This window comes from Gekko japonicus, unplaced genomic scaffold (assembly GCF_001447785.1).
Source record: "Gekko japonicus isolate JY-2015 unplaced genomic scaffold, Gekko_japonicus_V1.1 scaffold384, whole genome shotgun sequence".
Lineage (NCBI taxonomy): Eukaryota > Metazoa > Chordata > Lepidosauria > Squamata > Gekkonidae > Gekko > Gekko japonicus.
The window spans coordinates 792,574-806,466 of record NW_015175980.1 but is presented as its reverse complement, the minus strand read 5'-3'; the positions used below and the strand labels follow the sequence as shown (position 1 = coordinate 806,466).

The 13,893-nt window shown below is 51.2% G+C and overlaps 1 protein-coding gene across 2 annotated transcripts in view; it reads left to right on the top strand.

The window, feature by feature from the left end:
• POLR3E (polymerase (RNA) III (DNA directed) polypeptide E (80kD)) overlaps positions 1-13,893 on the top strand; it is a 55,844-nt gene that overhangs the window by 27,413 nt on the left and 14,538 nt on the right. For both annotated transcript variants that reach the window (XM_015426202.1, XM_015426203.1), the window contains exons 14-18: positions 673-754; positions 3,679-3,738; positions 4,896-5,053; positions 7,866-7,930; positions 10,848-11,338. In XM_015426202.1, coding sequence (XP_015281688.1) covers positions 673-754; positions 3,679-3,738; positions 4,896-5,053; positions 7,866-7,930; positions 10,848-11,338 — 856 coding nt within the window. The remainder of the gene's footprint in view (positions 1-672; positions 755-3,678; positions 3,739-4,895; positions 5,054-7,865; positions 7,931-10,847; positions 11,339-13,893) is intronic.

Below are 13,893 nucleotides of genomic sequence, written 5' to 3'. Positions count from 1 at the left end.
AGACAGTGTCATAGATGCAACGAACATGAAATTGAGCAAACTTCAGAGGACGGCGGAAGACCGGAAGGCCTGGCGTGATCTTGTCCATGGGGTCGCAAAGAGTCGGACTCGACTGTGCGACTGAACAACAACAAAATCCCATCTACCCCTACACTTCACACCCTTCCAGCTATGTAAAGGTAAAGATTTCCCTTGCTCAAAAGCCAGTCAAATCTGACTCTAGGGGGCGGTGTTCATCTACATTTCAAAACTGAAGAGCCAGCACTGTCCAAAGACTTCCCGTGGTTACGTGGCTGGCATGACTAGAGCCCGAGGCGCACGGAACACTGTTACCTTCCCACTGAAGCAGTACCTTTTTATCTACTTGCAATTTCTTGCTTTCGAACTGCTAGGTTGGCAGGAGCAGGGGCCATGAGACGGGAGCTCACTCCATCGCGCAGCACTCTGGTCTCGAACTACCAAGCTGTCGATCAGCTATAGTTATATATATTTAAAAACTAGAATTGCAGAGAGTATCGCGAAACACAAAAATGGCTTTGATGCTGTTCTCGCCATTGTGCAATGCTGGAGGGGGCTGCATTGCAAAATGCCCTTGGGCCAGTTACAGAAATTAATCCATGCCTTGTCGATAAGCTCCCATTAATAAGTTTTCCCCCCTGTTTTAACAAACAGCGATGTCCTCTACCCAAAGGAGACCTCCAGCCCACATAGCGGCGTCCCAGCCGAAGTCCTCTGCAGGGGAAGAGACTTTGTCGTAAGTATTACCGGATCTTTTTTGGCAGCTTTTGAAAGCCGTTTGGCTCGCGGACTTCTACGAAGCTGCTGGCATAGACTTGTGTTAGTCATAGAGCATCCAGACTTGGGACAGCTGCATTTTACACCTTCCTTCTCCGCTTGCCTAGAAAGGATCTTCATTTGATGTAGGTGACCAGGGGAGTGGCTGTTTTGAGCATATACAGTGTCTGACTACTGGCTGATTTAAGCTCAGTGCTGGCTCTCCAGGGGGGAATGAGGTCTTTCCCGAGATCAGTTGCCTGAGGCCATTTTCACTGGAGAGGCTGGGGATTGAACTCGCGGCCTTTCACTTGCAAAGCAGATGCTCTTCCACTGAGCCACAGCCCTTCTGCAGGCATATACCGAAAGGTAACAGTCAAAGGTGGGCATCCTGCATCTAGAGTAGCCTTGCTGGTCTGCAGTAGAACAGCTAGATTTAACTCTTGAAAGCTCGTACCCCAAAAATCCCGTTGGTCTCTAGGGTGCTACTCAATCTGGACTCAAATCTGGTTCATATGGCAGGGGTCAACCAGATCTTTCATGGAGGGTCACAAAAGCAGCCACGGGTCCATCCGTTTGACACAGAAACCTTTTTATTTATCTACGTAATTTATAGTCCACCTTTCTCAGAGGGACTCAAGACGGGTTACACAGAGTGAGCCAGTACAGTCACAAAAACAGGGCATCCAACAACCAAATGCATTAGGATTTTAGAAGTCCGGGACCACCAGAAAGAACTGAAGCAGAGCAGAAGGATTCACTAAGAAATTTCCTAATAGGACCCTACTTACAATAAGCTAAACGCAGCAGTATAGACCACAGTCCTCCTTCATCATTTGTCCAGGCAAGTTGGCAAAAGCCTTTTGTGCAGTGCAGAAAAGCCCTCCTGAATAGTTCAGTTTTGCATTGTTTGTGGAGGGCCCCTTTGCTGCTGAAGTTCTGTAGAGCTTTGGGAAGACATTAGGGAGATACTGCGTTGATCCGTATATTGTCATTCCCATGGTGCTCCATGAAGAGGTGGGTGGCGAACATGTACAGAGAGACTGAGCTGAAAAAGATATTCGAAACTGCTTCCTTATTCCGGAAGAGCATGTCCTCTCTTTATCTCTTACATTCCTTGGATTCTTGTATATTTTTCACATGTATTGCTCTTTTCCACGCCATTGTTTTCCCTGTGTTTTCAACGGATGGGATGGAGTTATATGCGTTGGAGCTTCAGAAAGCGAAGGCTTTCCGGTCCGTTTTTTTCCCTTTACAGCTCCGTCAAGACGCCTTAAAGTGATAACGTTACAAAAGGAATCCAGGAATGCAGCCAGGACTGTGTTAAGAATATTTACATCAAGATTTTGTATTGTATTAGCACCGTTTTCTATGGTCTTCAACCACGGACCAATATATTTACCTATACTCATGAAATGTATTTTGTACAATGAATGCTGTTTGTGATAGAAATTTGCATTATAAAAATACTAGGAAGAAGGCCCGTTGTGGCAGCACAGACAACAGGTGCTAGGCAGGCCGCGGCTCTCCTTGGGCCTTTTTCCCGCACGAGATGTTGGGGGGCCAGGCCGCCTGTCCTCAGCCCCTCTCCAAACTCCACTGTCCGTGGCCAGCAGGCAAGTGGGAAGTGGCAAGACAGGGATCTCTGGAGGCGATCACCTGGCCGCCCAGCATTGTGAGGACGGTGGAAGGCTTGGGCGGAGCCCCCCATGCTGGAGCGCCTGTCCCCAGCAGCATGGCCGCAGCCTCTCTTCCCTGGTGGGCGAGTGGGGAGAGGTGATGCAGGGGCCTCTGTAGGCGTCCCCGCATCCATCCGCCTGTGCGAGGACAGCATCGGCAGGCTGGGGCGGAGGCCCTCCCCTGGTGAAGCGTCGGGCAGCAGCCTGTCCGTGGTCACCCGGCTTGGTGAGGAGGGTGGCAGGAGCAGGTGCAGGCGGAGCCCCTGCGTGCTGGAGCAGCTGTCCCTGGCAGCCCGGCCGCAGCCTCTGGCGGCTCGACGGGCAAGTGAGGAGAGGTGACGCAGGGGTCTCTGAAGGCATCTCCATGCCCATCCGCCTAGGCAAGGACTGGGGTGGAGGCCCTCCCGCTGAAGCGCCAGATGGCAGTCCATCCGCGCTCAGCCGGCCTGGTGAGGAGGTTGGTAGCAGCAGGCACGGGCGGAGTGGCCCGCAGCGAAGGGTCTGCTTGAGGCCAGCCGTCTGCAGCTCCCCTTGGGCCTCCGGCCCCCATTGGAAACCCCAGGGTGTCAGGGTGGCTCCCCCCCCAAAACCCCACCGTTGTTGGAGGCCCCGGCGGGTCAGGGCGAGCAGAGAGAGTTGGCGCAGTGGTCTCCGGAGGCCCTTCCCTGGCCGGCCACCTCGATGAGGATGGCAGCGGCAGGCTCGGGCGGAGGCTTCCCCTCCCCCAGCAAAGCGCCCATCCTGCCCATCGTGTGGCTGCACGCCGCCCAGGCGGCGACCCATGGTGGGGTGAGGACGGCCGCGGCGGCGGCTCGTCTGTCCCGTCCAGGTGCTGCAAGGAGACCAAAGCTTCATCCCTCCCCTGCCAGCCACCCAGCCAAGGGCATGGCAGTAGCCCTGAGGGGCACCTGACGGACCAATGGCTGAGGGAGCACATTGAATCGCGCCACCCCATAGGACAGTGGCCATCCCAAATCCCTTTTACTATAAGGAGAGATTAATAGAGTGTGCAAAGATGAGCAGAATAGTGGTTTTTCTTCAGTGAGTTTCATTTTTCCTGTTAATGACTGGCTGGAGGTTATGCAGCAGGTGAACCCAGATTGCTGACTGTGCTTAAGAAGGCAGCTCCAATTCGCTTTGGGAAACTGGTCATCAATCTTGGTGGTTATGCTTATTTTTCTGAGACGGTGTCTCCATCCCTCTGCCTCTCTCTCTCTCCCCTTAGATGTGGAAGTTTACGCAGGATCGCTGGGTGGTACGGAAAGAAGTGGCCACTGTCACAAAAGTGAGTCCTCCTTGGCATTGGCCTTCCGTGGTTTTGAGAAGGCTGGAGCCTCACCTGAGTTGAATGTCTGGACCCCAGAGCGGGAGTTGTCACCCCACAATAGCGTGCACTAAACTTGACGATCCAACCTTGATGGATGAATATGGTTGCAAATTGTACCTGGAAAGAAGCCTGGTAGCCTTCTCTGGTCCTGCCCATGTCCATGTGTTGAAAGCGCAGGTGTTTTTTTTCTGTGACAGTCACGGCAGTATCAGAAGATTTGAATGGGGGATCTAGTGCTCGGGGGTGGGATTGTCTACAGTATACATGGACCTCTCCCTCTTTTACTTTGGTCTTCACAATCCTTCTGTGTGGTCCATGACCAATTAGAGTGCCAAACCCATCTGACAGCCATGCTGATTCTGTGAACTTAGGCAGATCATGAGAAGGGAGGGCAGGAAGGGTTGCCTCAGTGCTTCGTTCTCGTGGCCCTTTCTTACACGCCCAGGGAAACGCTGATCACCGCTTTGGGCTCAGGAGACAGCTTTCTCCCAGTCAGTTTGGCTGGAGATCCTGGAGGTTTTTTGTCATCTTCTGGGAGTGGAACAGTGGTCACTGGGGGTGTGGAGTGGGGAGGTAGTTGTGAATTTCCTGCATTGTGCAGGGGGTTGGACTAGATGACCCTGGAGGTCCCTTCCAACTCTGTGATTCTAAGATTTCTCCTCTGTTGGCATGCCAGCTGCTGTGCCTAAATCTCTGTTGCTCCTCTGGTTGTCTAGAAACTCGAATTCTCCTGTCCCAGCTTTCTGGAAGAAAGATTAGAAACAAATTTCACTTTCCCTGCAATGGAAATTTGCAAACGTAATCAAATTGGTCTCTCTCAGCTCTCTGCAGCTAACTAATTTGCCATGCAGATTTTCTCTCTCTTCCAAACTACCTATCCAAGGAGTAAACATGTTTTCCTTCAGCTGCTCACGAATGCATCAGTCTGGTGCTCTAAGTACCCAGCTGTATCGCTAAAAGGGGCCAGGGAGGCAAGATCTGGCAGGTTCATGCAGCTGGGCCAGGTGTGGGATATGCGACTGTGAATTTTCTTTCTGAGTCACACCCGCCTGCCAAGCTCTTGAAAAGTTTGGCATCTCCCTCAAGGTTTATTTATATGCAACTTGTTTTTCCAGCTTGGCCCGGAAGACGTGAAGGACTTCTTGGAGCACATGTCCGTCCTCCGGATCAACAGAGGCTGGGAATTCATGCTTCCCTACGACGAGGATTTTGTCAAGAAGCACCCCGACGTGGTCCAGAGGCAGCAGATGCTCTGGATGGGCATTCAGGCCAAGTAAATGATTTGGATTTCCTTTTTCGGAGTGCAACAGAAGGTAGCTTCTCTGTTGCAAGTTCTTATCTCAGCCACATCAGCTTAGAGAGGCCTATTGAGGGGGGCTAATAGTAGATTTGGATCTGCGGTGGCTCAAGTGGTTCAGACGCTGAACTGCAGGCTGTGGAAGTTCGGTAGTTCAGCAGTTCGAGACCCGAGTGTGCCGCATGACGGAGGGAGCTCCCGTCTCTAGTTCCAGCTCCTGCCAACCTAGCAGTTTGAAAGCAAGAAATTGCAAGTAGATAAATAGGTACCACTTCGGTGGGAAGGTAACAGCGTCCCGTGCGCCTTGGTGTTTAGTCATGCCGGCCACATGACCGCGGAAATGTCTTCGGACAGCGCTGGCTCTTCGGCTTTGAAACGGAGATGAGCACCGCGACCCTAGAGTCGGATTCGACTGGCTTTCGAGCAAGGGAACCTTTACCTTTAATAGTAGATTAGGGGGCATCCGGAAGGGTGTCTCTTTGCTAGCTTGCTTTGGCACAAGGTGGAATCAACTTGTGGGTCTCTCTGCCCTGGAATGTAGCAGTGGCTGCCAGGAGGAAGGAGGAAAATCGTGGAGGTGCTCTAAGTGCACAGCTGTATCACTTTGTGGCTGGGTGGCCACAGTGCCCCAATGAAACCTCCATGTTCAGAGGCAGCATACTTCTGAATACCCATTTCTGGGGAGCAGCATGGGGAGGCTTGTGTCTGCATTCTCTGGCATTTTGGGGGGTTTAGGGCCAACCAGTGTGCAAAAAATAAGATGTGTAACTGGGTGGATCCTTAGTCTGGTCCAGCTGAGCTTGTTCTGTGTTTTTTGTAATGCACCTGTGTTGTTGTTATTAGCACTGAGGGTCCGCTGTCCTCTGGGGAGAGACTCACACACTTCTCAGGCAGTCTCCACCCATGTGTGTCATTCAAAGTCCCAGGATGCGGCCTTCCTAGGTAGGGGGTTGCTCAGAGCCAGCTTCAGTTAGCAACAAGGTTACCTGGCGATGAGCAGGCCGGCCTTTCAGTGACATCAGAGCAGGTCAGCCAATGGCATTCAGAGACTTCAGTGGCCAAGGAGGAGATAGCCAAAAATAAAAAGGATTGGACAGCTAGAAGAAGAGGAACGTGGGACTGCAGATTCTGTGCATCTTGGTGTTTAAAAGCAGAGTGCTGATGTACACTGACATAAAAGTATGTGGTTCTAGTCCTTATGGGTTATAGCGAGGGTCTTGGGGATGAGGTGGGCAATGGTGGGTAAAGGTTAAAGAGGCAAGAATGGAGACAGAAGCTGTTTGGCCCATTTCTCTTCAGACCTCCTGCAGTTTGTAATGCTGCGGCTGCTTGAAGTGGAATTTCAGGGGATGTCAGCCCATACGGTGGACACCCTGACATTGGGGACGATTTGCAGACAGACACAGGAGTCCTGACTCCAGGCTAACTAGTGACTCCCTGTAGACTCGGGCAGCAAAAACAGTCCCGCTTATATTTATCCAGCATATTCAGAATTAGTAAAATTGGGAGTATTACCATGATACCGGCTGCTGAATGGTCAGAGATGATCTTTAGGCGGGGTGGGGGAGGGAGAGAACAGCAACCCCCTTGGAGAGAAAGGTTGGTATCCTGACAAAACACTGCTTTTTTTTCTATATTTTTTGTATTTTTCATGTATGCATGTGAGTGTGCGCGCACTCGGAAGTCATGGCAACCTCTGGTGACTGACCCCTACTGGGGGCCTGGAGGATATTCAGGGAGGTGGCTGAGTAAAGCCTGCCCCCGCCTCCCGACTGCTGGTATTCCAGGGAGGTCTCCCATCCAAGTGCTTGACAGAGTCGACCCTGCTTAGCTTCCGAGATCTGACAAGATCAGGCTCACCTGGGCTATCCAGGTCAGGGTGGCAGAACAGTGCTTAGTGAAGTGAAGCTCATGAAGGTCTAAAGTTCTGGCAGGGGCAGGAGTCAGTTCACATTGGGCCCCTGCCACACGGGGGGGGGGGGAATAGCACGGGCAAAGTGCGGCTTTCTAAAGCCGCACCAAAAGAGACACATGGCGGCAGGATCACATACCGGTAGATCCCCTGAGCCGCCGTGCACTTCCTCCCCTGCACGATCAGATGCCGGGGGGAAGCCACGGAAGAAAGAGTGCGACAGTCAAACTGCGCATGTGTGCGCATGCGCAGTTCGGCGGGGAGCCTGGATTGATCCGGATGACGGGTGCAGCGGCGATCCCACGGCCGCGCTTGCAGTGGGGCTGCAGGTAAGTCCTTCTCTGTAGGAGGTTCTTTTTTGCAGCGAGTTTTCCGGGTTTAGGGACGGATCGGGGACGGGGGTGCTCCTTCCCAGATGTTGCGGTGAGATCGCGCCCGTTTGCTGCGCCCCCCGATCCGTCCCTCTCCCGGGCCAAAGTCTCCCGTGTGGCCGGGGCCTTAATGGAAAGAAATTAAATACTGCCGTGTTTTCCTGACATGGTAATCAAGGAAAGTGTTTTTCAGTTACGTTAGTACATGTTTTCCCATACATTGTTTTGTTGCCCACAGCCACTGTGGGCAACTGCAAAACTGGGGTTCTCGTATTTGAAACAAGCATGAGCATCTCCATTTTGTGTGGGTATAAGCGTCCATGTTCAGAAGACGTGTGCCTGCACACAAAAGCTTATACCCAGAATGAAACTGTGTTGCTCTTAAAGGTGCCCCACTGGACTCCAACTTTGTTCTGTTGTTTCAGACCAACACGGCTACCCAACTGAAACGATCTTCATTTTGTGTGTTTGTGTCCATCCGTCCCCACCCCCACCCCCACTTCAGGTTAGAGAAAGTATACAGCTTGCCAAGAGAGCCCATGGTACCAAAGAAACAAGCAACGCAAACTGGTAAGTAATGAACGGTCCTCCTCAAGTGCAAGTCAGTAGAAGTGGGTCACGCCATTCTGGAGAAAGAGGTAGATAAACGGGGACCAGGTCCGGAAACTGCTTTCCTTTTCTGAGTTCTGCTGATCTGGGTAGATCTTATCAGAACTCAGAAATTAAGCAGAGTCGGCCTTGGTCCATATTTGGAGGGGAGACCCCCAAGGAATTCCAGGGTGGTCATGATGCAGAGGCAGGCAGTGGCAAACCACCTCCGTAGGTCTCTGGCCTTGAAAATTCCACGGGGTCACCGTGAGTGGGGCTGCAACTTGATGGTGGAAAAAATAAAATTGTTGATAGTCATCATGCTAGTGTCATGGAAGCCTATTGGACAGTACCAGGGGCTTGGCGAATCAATTTTCTAACCCCCCCCCCCAATTCCATCCCTGTGCTATTTGGTAAGGGTTTTGTTTGAAGCTTGGGTTCTTGAAAGAGTTGGGGCACCTTCCTTATTGGTCCAGGCTGAAGAATCTAGGACTTCTCAGTTCAGGGGAAAAGATGACTAATGGGGGGACCATAACTGAGGTGTATACATTTTGAATGGAGCGGAGAAAGCAGATAGAGGGACTTTTCTCCCTTTCTCGTAATACGGGAACTCAGGGCACTCAATGAAATTGATGGGCAATAGGCTCAGTAAAGAAGGAAATACTTCTTTACTCGATGAGTATTTAAACTGTGGAATTCCCTGCCAGTGCAGGGAGCGATGTCTAAAAGCATAGATAGCTTTTAAAAGGGACTGATCCATGGAGAGGTTCAATCATGGTTACTAGCAGGGTTCCCTCTAAGCTGAGTTAGTGTGAGCTAGCTCACAGTTTTTAAGCCTCCAGCTCACACACTTTTCTCTTAGCTCAGGAAGGATGGCTCCAGAGCAAACTACTAATTAATGCAGTAGCCAAATCACTTGCTCACAACTTTAGTGCCAGTAGCTCACAAAGCAGAAATTTTGCTCACAAGACTCCACAGCTTAGAGGGAGCATTGGTTACTAGCCATGGTGAGTGAAGGGAACCTCCTCATCCAGAGGCAGTCAATCTCTGAAAGCCAGTGCAGGGAGGCAGCCTTGGCCTCTGTGCCCCCTCTGTTGACTCTCCAGGCCACTGTGTGAAAGAGGATGCTGGACTACAAGAACCACTGGCCTGAGGTGGCAGGCCTGGTCTTAGGCCTGCGTTTGGTCTGCTTTCTCCCCCCCCCCCCCCGCCATTCACTGTGTGCGATATACTCTTTCCTCCGCCAAGAAGCCCCGGGGGGGGGGGGGAGGCATATATGGTTCCCCCTCTCCAGTTTTCTCTAGGGGTGTGCATTCAGCTTAGTCCAAGCTGGAAAAGATCAGTATTTTTCAGGTATTGATTCAGCTGGATATAGATTTCAGATATTGTTCCTCAGTTTGGTGTAGTGGTTAGGAGTACAGACTCTAATCTGGGTGAACCAGGTTTGGTTCCCCACTTCTCCATCTGCAGCTGCTGGTGTGATCTTGGGTCATTCACAAGCTCTTTTAGAGCTGTTCTCTCAAGGGCAGTTCTCAGGAGAGCTCTCTCAGCCCCATTTATCTCACGGGGTGTTTGTTGTGGGGAGGGGAAGGGAAAGGGATTGTAAGCTGCTCTGAGAGTACCCTGGGTAGTGAAGGGTGAGGTATAAATCCAGTCTCTTTTTCTTCTATCTGAAATGGCCAAGCTGGATAGATGAACAAAGGGCATTTAGAAGAAGAAGAAGAGATTGGATTTATACCCAGCCCTTCACTACCCAAAGGTGTCTCAGAGCGGCTTACAAACTCCTTTCCCTTCCCCTCCCCACAACAGACACCCTGTGAGGTAGGTGGGGCTGAGAGAGCTCTGACAGAAACGGCTCTTTTTCAAGAACAGCTCTTATCAGAACTACGGCTTGCCCAAGGTCATCCAGCCAGGTGCAAGTGGAGGAGTGGGGAATCAAACCCGGTTCTCCTAGATTAGAGTCCGCACACTTAACCACTATACCAAACTGGGATCGTGGTCCCTTTAAACATCTTCTCCAGTCATGTGACTCTGCAGCTTGAAGAACTCCAAAGACGTTTAAAGGTCCTTTTAAATGCCTTCATGAGTTCACCCGGAAGGTGTTTAAAGGGAGCGCAGTACTTTCAGAGGTTAAGACACTGAGCTGCAGACCAGAGGTCTGTAGTTCAGCAGTTTGAGACCCGAGTGTGCTGCATGATGGAGTGAGCTTCAAAAGCAAGAAATTGCAACTAGATAAATAGGTACCGCTTCAGTGGGAAGGTAACAGCGTTCCGTGCGCCTCGGCACTTAGTCATGCCAGCCACGTGACCATGGAAACGTCTTCGGACAGCGCTGGCTCTTCGCCTTGGAAACGGAGATGAGCACCGCGACCCTAGAGTCAAATTCGACTGGCTTTCGAGCAAGGGAAACCTTTACCTAATTACTTTAAATGACTCCTCCGTCTTCCACTGAAATCAGTGGAGGATGGGGCCCCTTCTTTGGGGTCCCATAGAATTGGACCCCCCTGGTCCCATCTTTTTTAAACTTGGGGGGGGGGTTGCACACCCCTGGTTTTCTCCTTACCACAACTCTGTGAGGTCGGTGAGGATAAGAGAAGGGCACTGGCTTCAGATCTCCTGGAGAGCTTCATGTCTCTCTGGTCCTAATCCGGTGCTCAATCAGACTGTTAACCCCGCACTGTTGCTTTGGGGAACAAATGAACTTGACCATGATAGGCCAAGGAGCGGTCTTTCTAAGTTGACTCATGGCAAGGGAGTCTTTCAGGAAAGGTCAGGATAGCCAAGAATCAAAAAGCCCAGGGAGAGGTCTGGAGATTCTGTACCTCCATTAGCAGGTGTGCTGTCCCAGGTCCCTCTGGGTTAGAATAAATAACCCAAGTGTTTTACTTTTGCGTCTGCAGCTGCCCCCTTGCTGGTTTCCGGGGAGCAACGGGTCAGCTTGGCCAAGGCGAAAGCCAAGCAGAGCTACAGCCAATTGGAGCAAGACTTGCAGAAGCGGAGGTCGGAGACCCAAGCCCACGAGGCTGCCTCCCCGGTGGACATCCTTAGTGTCCGGATCAAGGAAGAGCCACTGAGTGACGAGGAGGCCATGGACACGTCCGCCTGCGACGGCCTCAGCAATGGGCTGACCAACGGCATCCATTCAGAAGAGAACTTGGTGGACTCCTTGAACGGCCACTTGGGGGGCCAAGAAAGAGTCTTGCAAGAACTTAGGGCCTTTGTGATGGCGACCTTTAAGAAACAGTTTGTCCTCACCTTGCGGGAGCTCAAACGGTTATTTAATCTCCATGTGGCCAGCCTGCCTCCCGGGAATCTTTTGTTTAGCGGCATTTCAGACAAAACATTGCAGGACGTGGTGTTGGACGTGGGCTGCAAACAAATCATGGTGCCTGTGAGTATGCCGTTCTTTGTATTGCTGTTGTCTGAATGGTCTGGAAAGGAGTGGCTGGCCTGCTGTGATGTCACGGCAGGCCTGTTATAAGGAAGTGGCGATGTCACAGAAAGGGGCGTGTACAATCTTGGGCTAGGCCACTGCAAAGGACCAGGAAAGGGGCCCAAATGGGAATGCAAAGGTCAACTTGTGGTTTTAGTGTTCAGCAAAAGTAGAATCTGCACTGTAGGTGGGGTGCAATGCTCCCTCTAAGCTGCGGAGCCTTGTGAGCAAAAATTCTTCTTTGTGAGCTACTGTCATTAAAGTTGTGAGCAAGCGATTTGGCTACTGTATAAATTAGTTTGCTCTGGAGCCTTCCTTCCTGAGCTGAGACAAAAATGTGTGAGCCGGAGGCTAAAAAACTGTGAGCTAGCTCACACTAACTCAGCTTAGAGGGAACACTGGTGGGGTGTGCGTGTCAGTTTGTAGTTGACGACTGTCATTAGTTCCTTACACAAGCTGTGTTGTGTATGCTAAGCAATCAGCCTCTTTTCTCCTTCCTAGGTTGGGTTGTTGTTGTTTTTTTAACATCCCACTGTATCTTGAAGGCTGGGGCAAGCTAGAATAGATTTAAAAATAAACCCTTAAATGCCAGAAGCCTCCGCTAACTACTGCACATTATCTGTTTGAAACTGGTCTCTAAAATCAATTCAAATGAGTCGGGTTTGCAGTATTTCCTTAGAGGATTAAGGATTTATGTGTGGTGATCTGATGCAGGAGGGCACGGTAGGACTGCTAGAAGTGGACAGAAGAGGAGATTTGAGGGGTGGTGGTTAGAGTGTCAGACTGGAACCGGGGAGACCCGGATTCAAATCCCCGCTTGCCATAAAACTTGCTAAGTGACCCATAGGTGAGTTGGGCACTCTCAGCCTCAGTTTATTTTACGGGGTTGTTGTGAGGCTAGGATGGAAGAGAGGAGAGCCATGTGTGTCATCCTGAATTGCCCGGAGGAATGGCTGGGATGACCTAATTAACATGGTGCTTCACGCGCTGCAGTCGCACTGCTGATTCCCTAGTATCAGTCACCTTTTTAACCCGCCCTCGACGGTGTGGGGGACATGGTTCTCGCCATCTCTGTTTTCCCAACAGTCCTGCGAGGTTGTCACGGCTCAGGTGGGGCGTCACCTGACGCTGCCACCACTCTGGTTTTAGGATCCCTTGAGAAGGCCCAGAGCACCCTCCCAAGACCTTCAGACCTCCCTTATTTGGCTGAATAATAGGCGCGAGGACCAGGCAGAGTAAACAACAAGGAAAAGGTTTATTTTTACAGGAGGTCAGCCCAATATGGGAAACAGACACGGTGCAAGAACAATAACGCTAAGCGGGTGAAGAGAAAAGAAACCAAATGCCCTAACGCGACTAGACTCACAGTCCCTCGCTCACTGTCTCAGTGGGGCCTGAGGGTCTCTCCCAGCATCAGCCTTCCCTCTGGCCCTGCTCTCTTGGAAGAAGGACCAGCTCTTCTTCTGTACCAGCTCTTTTGTTATAAGTCCCCTTTCTCTGTGATTGGCTAAAATTGGCGCCAAATCCTCTCAGGGACTTCTGGGAGTTGTAGGCCTGGCCTCCTCCCATTGCTACTCAGGCTCCCTGAGCCTTTACTTACGCAGCCCAGATCATGACAGAGGTAGATCATGGCTGGGCCAGGGTCACCAAGTGAGGTTAACATAAGAGAAGCCAGTGTTGGATCAGGCCAAAGGCCCATCCAGTCCAACACTCTGTATCACACAGTGGCCAAAAATACCAGGTGCCACCAGGAGGTCCGCCAGTTGGGCCAGAACACTAGAAGCCCTCCCACTGTTGACCCCCCCCCCAAGCACCGAGAAGACAGAGCATCACTTGCCCCAGACCGAGAGTTCCTATCTATACCTTGTGGCTAATAGCCACTGATGGACCTCTGCTCCACATGCTTATCTAATTCGCTTTTGAAGCCGTCCATGCTTGTGGCCCAGCATGGGCTTGAACCTGGATCTTTATGGCCTTCGTCTGCCCCTTGACTGCACCACCTAGGCTCTTGAAAGGATATGGGAGTGTAAGTAGAGGAGATGTCTCAGTGGTTTTCCTTGGGGTAAGGCAGCTTCATGTATTGGATTTAACTCTTTCTTGCCATACAGGCAGAGCATTAGTGCATGCAGAAGGAATGCCCATTTCACTCCCTTTCTCACTGCAGTATGGATTTGGACTTAGGTCTGAGTGTAAGCTCTGAACGTCAAAAAAAGATTTCTTTGTCTGGCAGTACAGCACCAATTCTGCCCCAGGCTGTACGCATTACGCCAGTGACACAGTTGGGATAAGTTTATTGATTCATTCGATTTCTGCTTCACGTGGGCAAGGACCAAGGTCTATGTAGGTCAGTGGTGCTCCTTCTCAAAGGTGTGGCTCAGCAACTTTCCCCTCCCTCTTTTCTTGGGTTTTCCCCCCTCCGGGCATCCTTTTAAAATGCATCTTTGTGATCTTAAAAGGCCTGAAACTCCTTTTGGAAGGAGCCAAGTTTCTCAGGATGCCTCGATTCCTTGGCT